The sequence below is a fragment of the Anopheles merus genome, chromosome 3L (genome assembly GCF_017562075.2).
Source record: "Anopheles merus strain MAF chromosome 3L, AmerM5.1, whole genome shotgun sequence".
In the NCBI taxonomy this organism is placed as follows: domain Eukaryota; kingdom Metazoa; phylum Arthropoda; class Insecta; order Diptera; family Culicidae; genus Anopheles; species Anopheles merus.
The window spans coordinates 22,927,088-22,939,831 of record NC_054085.1 but is presented as its reverse complement, the minus strand read 5'-3'; the positions used below and the strand labels follow the sequence as shown (position 1 = coordinate 22,939,831).

The 12,744-nt window shown below is 46.1% G+C and overlaps 1 protein-coding gene across 2 annotated transcripts in view; it reads left to right on the top strand.

The window, feature by feature from the left end:
- Positions 1-12,744, top strand: part of LOC121600664 (phosphatase Herzog) — a 57,083-nt gene that overhangs the window by 36,890 nt on the left and 7,449 nt on the right. For both annotated transcript variants that reach the window (XM_041929490.1, XM_041929491.1), the window contains exons 3-5: positions 6,629-6,867; positions 7,358-7,539; positions 7,616-7,769. In XM_041929490.1, coding sequence (XP_041785424.1) covers positions 6,629-6,867; positions 7,358-7,539; positions 7,616-7,769 — 575 coding nt within the window. The remainder of the gene's footprint in view (positions 1-6,628; positions 6,868-7,357; positions 7,540-7,615; positions 7,770-12,744) is intronic.

Here is a 12,744-nt window from a genome sequence, read left to right as displayed (position 1 = left end):
GAAAGCTCTAGTCATGGGAATGGAAAACGTAAACACCTTGCCCGAGCAAATTCCCTACAGGGGCACGTAGGTGTGTGTGTCGTGCCTTTTGCCACAACCGTAAGCAAAAGCCCTACGATAAACAATCCCTGAGTGGAAAAGCTTGCCTGCTGTTGTGGGCTTACTTTTCTATCAAGAGGTGTGCGTGTGTGTGTGTGTGTGTGTGGTGACATTTTCACGAATGACTTAAGCGTAAGCGTTTCACTGCTGCTTCACTGATTTTCCCAACTCGCCCACAGTGGGGATAGTGGCGCCCATGCTCATGCAACAGTTTTTGTTTTGCTGTGACGCTTACCCCCATCCCAATGTACACGCACACAATGGGAGGAAAAGGGAAATGCGACTAATTCGATGATAATTAATTGAGAGTGGCTGGGTGACCACTTCTTGTGTGCGGGGAAAAACAATGTGTACACACGCGGCTGTGGCTTGATAGGAATAGGGATGGTGGTGTAAGAAAAGGGGGGGGGGGGGGGGCAGGTCGTCTCGCATTGTTAGCATGTCGCCGGTGGTGCTAAAGGTGAAGAAGGTGACAAACCCGAAGATGGTAAATGGGGGTTTTCTCGTTATCACTCTCGTTAATGGAGACACGTTAGCAGAGAGAGAGAGAGAGCGAGAGCGTGACAGCAAAGACAAAACAAAAACGATCACGGAACAGAGGGAGAGGAGGTGGTGGTGGTTACACGTTTAGCGCTAGAATAATGTGGTGCTAACTTTGTATCGTGCTTCTCTCCCCTCCCCGGCTAGGCGAAATCAATTAGTGGGAGAAAGTTAATAACGTCCAATTAAGCTGTTGGCATTTCGATTCCTGTGCTTGCTTCTTGCCTCCCTGGGGCAGTATTTTCTTCCTCTCTCTCTCTCTCTCTCTCTCTCTAGGGTGCGTTTTTCTTTGGCGAATTTTTCCGCATATTTGCTATCGACACTTCTATTTTTAGCAAACCCTGCATCTCTGCTAGAGAAGCCGGTTCGGGGGATATCGATTTCGGGCTGAAAAACTACCAAACGCGCGTCCACGGCAAACGTTGCATGACGCCATCGAGCGTGCAGCAAACACACACACACACCTTCAAGGACACGGATAATTCGTCACTCCTTCGACACGCGTGACGCGTGCGGGCACAAAGCACGGTCGAAAAGCTAGGACCTGTCCTGTCGCTCCTTTTCTCTTTCACCACCGGAAGTGTGGTTGCGTTAATGTGTGGCAAAACGCTCATATGAGCGTGTCATGCTATGGTGCCATGTCTCCGCCACCTCATAATCACCGAGGCACCAATCGGTACGTCACCGTTGGTACGCCAGACTCCTCCCTGGGTCCTCCTGGGGCTGTGGCGGATTTGACTGGGGGAAGCGGAGATTGAGGAACGTCAATCACGGTTAGCACGGTGTGTGTCTGTGGACAGCATTTCGTCATCATTCGCATAATCTAACCACCTCTGGACCCTGTAGACTTCGTCCCCCTGCCTGTCAACCAGCAGTGAGTGGTGACGAAATGAAGAATCATCAATAATCCTAGGTTCTCCCCTGTCGCCCAAGTTCAGCATTACCCGGGTGTACGGGTGGACATTGATGTGACGACGCATCGGGACCGGGAGCTAAAAATAGCCTCCGGAAATAGTTCCGGCGTTGCTTTTGCACCGAGACCGAGAAAGTTGTGGTGCTATTGGCGGTCTGCTGGGATAATTAATGACCTCCATTAGGGGTGCCAAGTCCGCTGCTGGGTCGAGTGTAGTAGTGTGTCGCTCCATATGGCGCGTTTGGCTATGGCAGTGTGCAAGAATGTCTCCAGCGATGGTCTCCAGCTTTGTGCTCCCCTGCAGAGTAACACACTTGTGCGCCTTTCTTCGTCCGCAAGATGTGGTATGTGAGTGACGCAGTTTGTAGTGCCGCATGTACCACCGTGTGCCGGTCCAGCTGGCTGTGAGTGGTGTGGCTGTGAGTGGTGTGGTCATGGATTTTAATGTCCAAAATTAATGGACTAAGTGAAGACGGTGAGAGCGGTATTGCTCTAGCCTTGGGGAATCGAGGGACTCTGGTAGCGCTCGAACTAATGAAAAATTCCTGCACACCTCGGGCGATACAACGCCGCAGTCCGAAAACCGGGCAGGACGACGACGACGACGACGACGCTCATTTCATCAAGTACACACCTCATTCTACACTCCACAGTCCCCGTTTCTTTGGGACATGACGACGGCCACCCCGTACGATGAAGAGAGGTGTGGAATGCCTGCGAAGGTCATTGTTGTGTACGGCCATTTCGTGCTGTTGCTCTAGGAGCGTTCCTAGTGTGTGTGTGTGCGTTTTATGTTCTGGACGGATTCGACGTACTCTTGGGAGACTTCCTTTTGGACGCTAAAACGACACCATGAGAGCTCATAAAACACGTTCGTGTGCTGTTGTTTACCAACTCTGCACTGCTCAAAGCTGAATCGTCCGGCCCCCCGGTTGACGATGAACGGGGGGAAACTGATGACAAAACTCTTCCGGAGCTTGAAGTCGTCTCAGCTTGGTTCGGCTTTCCAGATCACTATCCGGATGTGTTGAACCATCAACTATTGCCACCTAACGGACAACGTCGACAGCTCCAAATAGAACAGTGTGCTATGAGTTGCTTAACTTCAGAGTGTGGAAGTCATCGCCATAGGAGACATCATAGGAGCACAGAGACACCACCAACGGGCCATGTCGTGTGTTTGTGATCTTTTAATTTACCCCGGTTTCGACATCCGCTTCCGCTCTGGATCGTCGGGGTGGCGCTGGTTTAGTGACCTACACAAAAGTCTGAAGCGGATGTCCGGTCCCTTTGAAGGGCGCGGAAGATGTCGGTGTGTGTGTGCGTCGGTTCGGTAAAGACTTGAGCAATCAGTCAACGGCATTGTCTTTAAAGAATGCCTAAAGAAGTTCCTTCACACTTCCTTGAGAGGCGCTTCCACGTTTTGTGTGTTAAATACTTTGAAGTTTGTCCCTGTTACTGATCCAAATTCTTGTTATCGCGGTTTGGATGCATCCCATGAAGGTAGCTGACTACACATTGTGGCCACCAATTCTTGACATACTGCCAACAACTTCTACCGATGCTGGGGTAAAACTGTCAGCAACTCTGCCGCGCTCGGTGCTCTGTTGGTAATTAGGAACAGAACTTTATGCCCTTCCGTTATCGAATTTGGGCTTTCTCACACGCAGCACTCTACAATGGTGCATGCTCTCAACATTGGCCCGGATCGTAGCGGATCCCGCGGGCGGAAAAAGGTATGTCGTTATGTCGTCGCGTGCTATACATTTTCTCGGTCTTTGACCTTTCTTCTCCCTCCCCAAACATGGGAAAAGAGAGTTTCATTGTTTTTCCTCGTCCCAAAAGCGGTCGAAAGCGGAGAAGAAGGAGGCTGTACGTACGGGACCGAAAATGATGCAAAAGTGTGGCCCACTTTAGAACCAAACCACTCACCCGGGGGTTGTGTATGTCGTCGCACACACGGGCAGAAAAAGGGAAACACACAACCAGCAGCCATTCTTGAGAAAAGATTACAGGAAAAGGTTGTAAAATGGCGCGTGCGTTACCACGCGTTGGCTTAGGTGGGATTGGGAAACTTTGATGGGAAAACAATCACCCAACAGAGGGACGAAAGAAGGGCCAACAGGGAGGACTTCTTAGAGGGAAGAGTATAGAATCGGTGTCATTTCTCGTGCGTGCGTGTGTGTGTAGTAGTAACGGTATCATAAAAATGGAAAAGCTTTCCCGCCGCTGGAAACTTTGTGTTGTGCTTTCCTGCCGTAATTTTCCCTTCTATTTGTGTGTGTGTGTGTGGTTTTGTTGATCTGAGGTACTGTACCTTACTTTTACCCCTATTGTGACAAAGATTTAATTCTTTCTTGAAAAGAGTTGGAGACGAAAATGAAAAAAGGAGCTGCTTTCTTGCTTGGTTTTATGTGCGTGTTTTTGTTCTTGTCATTTTCTTGTTGTAGCGTCATTTTGTTTTGTTTCCATCAAAAAACCCACAGACGCGCACACACCACATGCATCGGTTGTGCAGAACTTACAATTGTCCTGAGCTCTTCTTTTGTATTTGCAACGAGCAGTGTGTGTGTGTGTGTGTTTGTGGCAAAGCTCCAAGATGACGAGTTACTTCTTGTCCGCGAAGCTTCCTCAAGCGCGCCCCCACGCCAGACAGCTTTATGAAATGGGCCAAATTAGGGCACAGTGCCAAAAGGTACTCTTGCAAACGAACCGGAAAGGTCACTGAACGCGCGCTGATGTATGCGATGCACTTGCGCGCGTGTGTGTGTGTGTGTGTGTGTGTGTGTGGTATCGTTTTGGCGTGATGTGGAGGAGCAAGCACGAAAGCTTGCCAAATATTTAATGAGAACGAGTACAACAACAGCAAACAAAAAAAGCGAACTGCGAACGAAGGGAAGCGACCGTTAAATTGCCCGCCGCCGTAGTTAGGTTATGCAATCTGTCATCATGAACCCCCGAGACCCGTTGTTAGGAAGTAGGTTAGCAGAATGCTTTGTAATGATCGTATTGCCGCGCAACTGTGCGCAGCAAAATGATTCTGGAAATTCCAATTTGCCAATTGGTCTTTACCCACGCCGTTCTAGCTGAATAACTTTTGCATAGATTGTGTGTGTGTGTAGATAGACGATTACAAAATTCACTTTCGTCTCGCTAGAGCCTAGGAGGATACCTTCTGGTAGTTTGGGGAGTTTGAGAAGCTTTTTGTGTCCAAGTGTCTCCAGGGGAATGTAAATCACCATCACCGGCAGGACAACAAAACAACGGGAGGATGATGTCTTGAGGGCTCCGTTGCCCGGTATCGTTGAACCCATGTCAATCATTTATTTAAGCTTGCAGGACGTTACTTCTTCCTTGCTTTATACCGTACAGCAACTGGGGTAGTTGTCCTGCGGCGAAGCAACAGGGGGAAGACCAGGGATCCCACTTTTTGCAACAGGTTTTTTGACACATTTTAATACATCCCCAACGCACGACGATGCACCGTGCGGAGAGGTATGTTATTGTTCTGAGAAGTTCTCTAAAGCTTCTTTTCCCGATGACCTCCTCTTCCCTAGGCAAAGACAGTAGGGAACAGTGTTCTCCATCTCTCTTTCTCTCTGCTTCTCTCTATATCCTTCGTTTTGTTTTAAGGTTACAAGAGCTCGAGATTAATTTGTCAGTAGATTGATTGCATTCTTTTGCCACCGTCTGTGTCGCTTGTGCTTCACTTTCTTCTGCGCCTCGGTCGTAAATCGAACCGCTCAATCTTATTCCACAAGGTTTCGTCATTGCTTCACATTCCGTTCCGCCTTCCTGCTCCCGACCGGAAGCAAGATCGGCCTGAGCGAGCGTTGAAATAATGCATGTAAATCCAGGCCATCCATTTAATGAAGCGCCTTAGAATCGCAGGAAACTGCTGGCTGATGTGATGTGGTGCTCCTGCACATCTCTTCCTGGTGCCTCCTTCCGTCGTCTTCACCTCGTTCAAGGATTGGCTTCGTGAAGATGATGCGCCTCTGGGAGTCCTTGCTCCATTGTGCTCTCCCGTGGGCTGTGTTTTGTCTGTGTCCGCCTTGGGTTGTTGGAATTGGAAAGTTCATTAGATGTGCTCGAGAAGATTACTGCGCTCTCGGAAAGCGCTCTCCAGGCGAATGAAGCGTGTACCCCAAAGCAACCAAAGGTAAAGATATAAATAAATATTCTCCAATTTCGGAACTAAAATGACAGTCCATCCATCGTCACCACACCATGGTTTTTGTTCTGCAAATGCTACTCCGATGGCACTGTAATTGGCACTGGTCCTTCTTACAATGTTTGGGTTTGAAATGTTTTCGTGATTTCGCGTTATTGCGTCGCAGAGGAGAAACTCCGACCCGGTCGGTTAGGTTGTCTGCTAATAAGGTTAGCTGCCGCTGATTCTCGCTAGCCATGTTGGCATAGGGATGCATTCCTGGAAGGCAGGTCAGCACACATCCACGCCATTTACATATCCAATCAGAAACTCAATAAAAGCTGCTCATTAGCGTCGCTATTCGGTCGAGTATATGGATTCATACGTCGTCTTACTAATCAAGCGCGAATGGTTTCAAAGTAAGAACTTCTTCTCGATTCTTCTGGTAATGCCGGCTGCTGCCGAATGCCATCCTGGGTCGATGTCTTCGTATGTCGGCGATGTTGGTAATTGAGCTCCTCTCGCTCTTTTGCAATCTGACACGTGGATAATTGGTACTGGATGAGAAGGCGGCAAGAAGGAAAAACCCAGCAAGACGTCTACGAATCAATAACTTTCCTCATATCCAGGGCACTTGATTTCCCAGACTTCTTTTTGTAGACTTGATGATGGTAGCTTCGAAATGCTGTTCGAAGATGCAGTGTGATTTGATCTTTATTTCTCACCTTATATCTCTCACATTTCGCTGATCAAATTACGACTCTCCCCTTACGCTCTATTGAATCGTGACGGCAGCAGAGAAATCACTTATATTTACCCTTTCAAAATCGGAAACTGTGGTTTCTCACTTCCGAAGCTGAAAATATGCAACTAGCATCATACTAATCATCTCTTTTACTACGTTTCCTTCGCTTTACTTCCAGTCAACAATGTAGATAGGCTAAAACCGCCCAATCGTGGTTTCCTGGAGACGCTCTTCTGCTGCTGGCGGAATGGGCGAACGAAAAGCAATCAGAGCGGGACGCCGATCGATGGTTCGATTACGCCACCTCCGATCCAGGGCCAGCCCCGGTATCTGCTGCCCCAGGTCCGACCTTCCGACACGTACAAGAAGTGCATGGTGATAGACTTAGATGAAACCCTAGTGCATAGCAGTTTTAAGGTAAGTTGGATCAAACAAACATCGAAACCACCCCCCCAACGCAGGTACGCAATTGGCGGACCAGATTAGCCGGGATCGCTGTGTTGTATAAGTAGAGTGAAGTAATAGTGCGCTTACAGCAACAGACATACTTGCAATGTTATGCAGTCTAACGGGGGACATACTCTGTAACGCAGGAACAATTTGTCAAGTTAAGCTCACCACGCGGTAACAACATCGGCGCATTTAATCCCGTCCTGTTGCAACAGGTAGCGACTTTTCGTCAAACTCTCGCTGACAGACACTTTGACATGTGTGACGGAACTGGAAGAAGGAATACAAAATTGCAATCCAACGCCGTGTGTCGCAACGGAGCATTGAGTAACGAACGCGCGCGTGCTCTTCAGTGGAATGAGAGACAAGCAGCCAGAAACCCCACAACGCAACAGTCTGTCAGGCAGATGGCTCTAAGTGTGTTCTTACGTTTTTTTTAAATTGTTCCTACTTGCAGCCAATTCCAAACGCGGATTTCATAGTGCCAGTGGAAATCGACGGTACCGTACATCAGGTGTACGTCCTGAAGCGGCCGCACGTCGACGAGTTCCTGAAGAAGATGGGCGAGCTGTACGAGTGCGTCCTGTTTACGGCCTCGCTGGCCAAGTACGCCGATCCGGTGGCCGATCTGCTCGACCAGTAAGTCCTTGTTTGCCCACAAAGCAATCCAAATACGGTCAAGAAGTAACTAATAACTCTCTCCTTCTTCAACCAGGTGGAACGTGTTTCGGGCGCGATTATTTAGGGAATCTTGCGTCTTCCACATGGGCAACTATGTGAAGGATCTGAACAAGCTAGGGAGAGATTTACAGAAGATTGTTATTGTTGACAACTCGCCCGCCAGCTACATATTTCACCCGGATAACGCTGTAAGTAATGCTTGCTCTGTTTGTTTTATGAAAAGTGATGCGGCGGGGTTAGGCTTTTTGTAAGGTTTTGTGAAGAGTTCCTTCTCTATCCCCAAAAAAGGACCACCTCACCTCGTCACGGGCTATTGCGTTATGTTTGGCTAATGTTTCAAGGACAATGCTCCATCTCCATGTATCCCCCATCGCATGGGTTTCCTCCACTACGGATGGAGTGGGGGGGGGGGGAGTTCTGTGAAACAAAATTAGTCATCGCTCAACGACGATTCCTTGAAGGTCCGTTTTTTGGGAAAGAGGGAGTAGGTAAATGCGAGACACCGAATGGAGGCACCCTTTCTTAGCGTTGGTCGCGCGTAAATGCGCCTCTCTCTCTCTCATCGTGTCGAGTAGAAGGGAATAGTTGTGGCACGCCACGATGAGTCACAAGATTTATAGGTCTGGGAAACGTGTCCTTACCGTCTTACCATCCTTCACGACCACCATTCTTGCTTGGCTTCTTTGCTGCTTCGGCAGCATAATAACAACCAAAAACTGGAAAAGGGGATAGATTGCGGAGTCACGTTTCCTAGTAAATGCGTAATATCGGTGGTAGAATTATTGCGTTTCTGTTTCCGTACCAAACAATGGGGAGGATGGGTTAAATGTTTGAGGTGGAGAATTTACTGCTGCTAAAGAATTTTGTCAATAATTTACAATTTGTGGTTATGTCCCCGACTGTAGGAAACGTTACCATTAAGGTAATGTTCGGAAAACATTATCTAAAACTAAAATTGATTAACTCTCTGGTGTGCGTAGTACAACAAAGTACATGAATAATTCGTGCATGGGAAGCGTCTGATTAAGTTTTGGTATTTGTTAATTCTTTCCGTGGCCACAGAAAAACATGACGTGCAGAAAAGGTACACTTACCTTCAGGTCAGGTGTAAATTCCGTGTTGTTTTGGGATCCCAACAGCAACCCAAATTTGAGATTTTATAGTGTGATTTTTTGTTTAATTCTCTGACCTTGTGGACTCATTTAGTCATGGACTTTGTAACAACTAGTGATGGGAAAAATGAAGTTTTCGTCGGAATCGATTCCGAATAGTAGACCGGATTCAGTTTTCGGAATCGTCTCCGGAATTGATTCCGAAATCATAATCGGTCCCGGATGCGGAATCGCTTCCGGAATAGGAATCAGTTCCGGATTTGGAATCGCTTCCGGAATAGGAATCAGTTCGGATTCCGGATTCGGAATTGGTTCAGGAATAGGAATCAGTTCCGTAATCGAAATCAGCTACGGAATCGGAATTAGCTCCGAAATCGGAATCGGTTTCGAAATCGTAGTCGGTTTCGTCATCTCCATAAGAATGGACGTTTGGATTCAATGATGCTACGTATTGATAGCTACAAAGAATTAAAATTTACTTGTAAATGATCCATTCTCATGGAGATTCTGATGGACTGATGTCGCTTCGGAACCTTCTTATGTCAATTCAAGGACTGATTTTCATTTCGGAGCTAATTCAAATTCGCACGCAATACACATATTTGATCGCTGCAATGTCCAAGGAAGTATTAGCTAAGGTGCTGGACATTGTGAAAAGTCCTGACCCGGTAAAACCATACTCTCACTTAAAGGGAGAAATTTTAAAACGGTTGACAAGTAGTGAGGAAACACGATTGTCAAAATTGTTATATCATGTTGAGATAGGAGATAGAACTCCATCAGATTTCTATCGATACATGCTACAGATAGCTGGGGATTCTACCGATCTTTCCGTAACTCTTGTGAGGAAATTGTGGAAGTCAAGACTGCCTAAATCGATTGAGGTAGCCTTAGTTGCAGTTGATACAAAAGATCACGCTGAGCAATTGCGGATAGCAGACAGGTTATGGGAATGCACACAATCTAGTGGACTATCCGAAGTGAATACTCGTGCTAGAGTTACATGCGATTCAGCGTCTGATGAAATCCGGCGTGAAATAAGCGAACTACGCGACATGATCAAGAAGATGTCAAATCTTTCCCAACGACAACATCGTGATCATAGACGCAGCTTCTCTAGAGAACGAAGAAATTTCCAAAGTCCATCTCGTGATAGGAAACCATTTTGTTGGTATCATTACAGATACGGTAACGGAGCAACCAAGTGTGTTAAGCCCTGTAATTTTTCCACAACACGAGTCAAACACTCAGAGGAAGAAAAAAACTAAGAAGCTCACGGGAGTTGGCGGATCTCCCTAGAGCATATAGTACTTCTCCTCGTTTGTTCGTAAATGATATGATGACATCATTTACCTTTTTAGTGGACACAGGGGCTGATGTATCCGTCATTCCATTTCATTTAGCTGGTAAAGCTCATAAACCTACAGACTTAGTTTTGCAAGCAGCCAACGGAAGTACCATAGTGACGTATGGCACAAAGCTGATTCAAGTAAGTTTAGGTTTCAAAAGAGTTTTTACCCATATTTTTATCATAGCATCCGTAAATCGTCCTATAATAGGAGCGGATTTTTTATACAAAACCGGAATACTAGTGGATATCAAAGGGCGTAAGCTAATTGATTCGACCACTAATTTAGCGATCATAGGATCATTGGCACTTGTGGATACTCCTTCCCCTAAACATTTTGTACTTGAAGCAGGAGACTTCGGACGAGTTCTACACCAGTTTCCATCTTTGGTAGAACCACCGGACTACAGAAAGCCAGTATGTCATAATGTGTTTCATTATATTGAAACCAAAGGCCCTTTGCCTTTTGCGAAGCCACGTCGCCTTGACCCGCAAAAGCGAAAAATCGCGCATGTGGAATTTCAGCAAATGGTAGACTTAGGAATTTGTCGCCCATCATCATCACCAGGGTCATCACCCTTGCATATGGTGCCGAAGGGTGACAATGACTGGAGACCATGTGGGGATTATCGAAGGCTTAATGCCATTACGACACCAGATCGGTATCCGATCCCTCACATCCAGGACTTTACCATGCAACTGCAGGGTTGCAATTTTTTTTCAAAGCTTGACATAGTACGAGCATATCATATGATCCCAGTAGCAGAAGAGGACATACATAAGACGGCCATTACTACCCCTTTCGGCATGTTCGAATTTTTACGAATGCCTTTTGGTTTAAAAAATGCCGGTCAAACATTTCAGAGGTTCATGAACAGTTTATTCAATGACCTCAGTTTCGTATTCGTCTACATTGACGATATTCTAATTGCCAGTTCGACGAAGGAAACGCACCTTGAGCACTTGCGCATAGTGTTCAATCGGCTGGCAGAATACGATTTAAAAATTAAACCGTCCAAGTGTGTGCTAGGTGTATCTACCATTAATTTCTTAAGCCACACAATTTCAGCTAATGGAATTATCCCATGCGCGGATAAGGTAGAAGCGATAAAAACATTCCCAACGCCAAAATCGGTTAAACAACTACAGCGATTTGTGGGAATGGTCAACTATTATCACCGTTTCTTACCGAGCGTTTCAAATACGTTGAGACCCTTGTACAAGTTGATAGCACAGCACACCAAGCAGAAATTAAAGACATTCGACTGGTCGGAGGAGTGCGACAAAGCGGCCCTTCAGGTCAAGTCAGACCTAGCAAAAGCTACGATACTGTCACACCCAAGGTCCGATGCAGTTTATTCTTTAACCACGGACGCATCTAATTTCGCCGTGGGAGCGGTGCTGGAACAGCATTTTGAAGGAAGTTGCCAACCACTAGCATTCTTCTCTAGAGTAATCACCCCAACCGAACAAAGATACTCTACGTTCGATAGAGAATTATTGGCAATCGTGCTGAGCATCAAGCATTTTAGACATTTTTTAGAAGGCAGGTCATTTATTATATATACTGACCATAAACCGCTCACCACAGCGCTGACGTCAAAAACCGAGAAATCACCTCGACAAAATCGTCATTTAGATTTCATTTCTCAGTTCTCAAGCGACATTCGATACATCAAAGGAGACAGCAACATAGTTGCAGATACTCTCTCGCGTGTGGCAGAAACGGATTCAATTAGTAACTTGGATTACAAAATTTTCTCTGAATGTCAACGTACTGATGAACAATTGAAAACATTATTGGAGAATAAAAAAAATAAAAACTCTGCTTATAAACTTGATAAGCTTTTGCTAAACAACACAGAATTGTATTTTGAGGTCTCTACGGGGAAAAATAGACTGTACGTCCCGAAATCCTTACGTAAGGAAACATACGATGGTGTGCACAATGCCTCCCATCCTGGCATAAAAGCATCTAGGAAAATGATGACTGATCGATATTTTTGGCCAGCCATAAATAAAGATGTAGCTAATTGGACTCGCGCATGTTCTGCTTGCCAAAGAGCTAAAGTAGTTAGGCACACAAAATCACCTTTGGAATCTTTTTCACTTCCAAAGGGAAGGTTTGACCATATTCATATGGACATTGTTGGACCCTTACCTCCATCTGAGGACAAAATATATTTATTAACAGTAGTAGATCGTTTCACCAGATGGCCAGAGTGTTATCCTCTAACTAACATCTCTGCGGCTACTGTTGCCAAAACTTTCGTGGAACAGTATGTGTCTAGGTTTGGTTGTCCGTTAAGAATTACGACAGATAGAGGAAGACAATTCACTTCAAGATTATTCGAGGAGTTGACCAAACTATTGGGCACACACCATATTGCAACCACTGCCTATCATCCACAAGCCAACGGTATGGTGGAACGTTTCCACCGTCGGCTAAAGGAAGCCTTAAAAGCTAGTGGGAACTCACCACGATGGACAGTTCGGTTACCATTAATACTTCTCGGCATTCGTCTTTCTTATAAAGATGAAATCAGAGGTTGCCCAGCAGAAATGGTCTACGGTCAAAGTCTCCGATTACCTGCAGAAGTTTTTGTACCATCTAGAGACGAAATCGATGATGATACATCTGACTTAATCGTTGATTTAAAGAAAGCATTCAAATCCGTAGAGCCATCGAGCCCTAAAGATAAC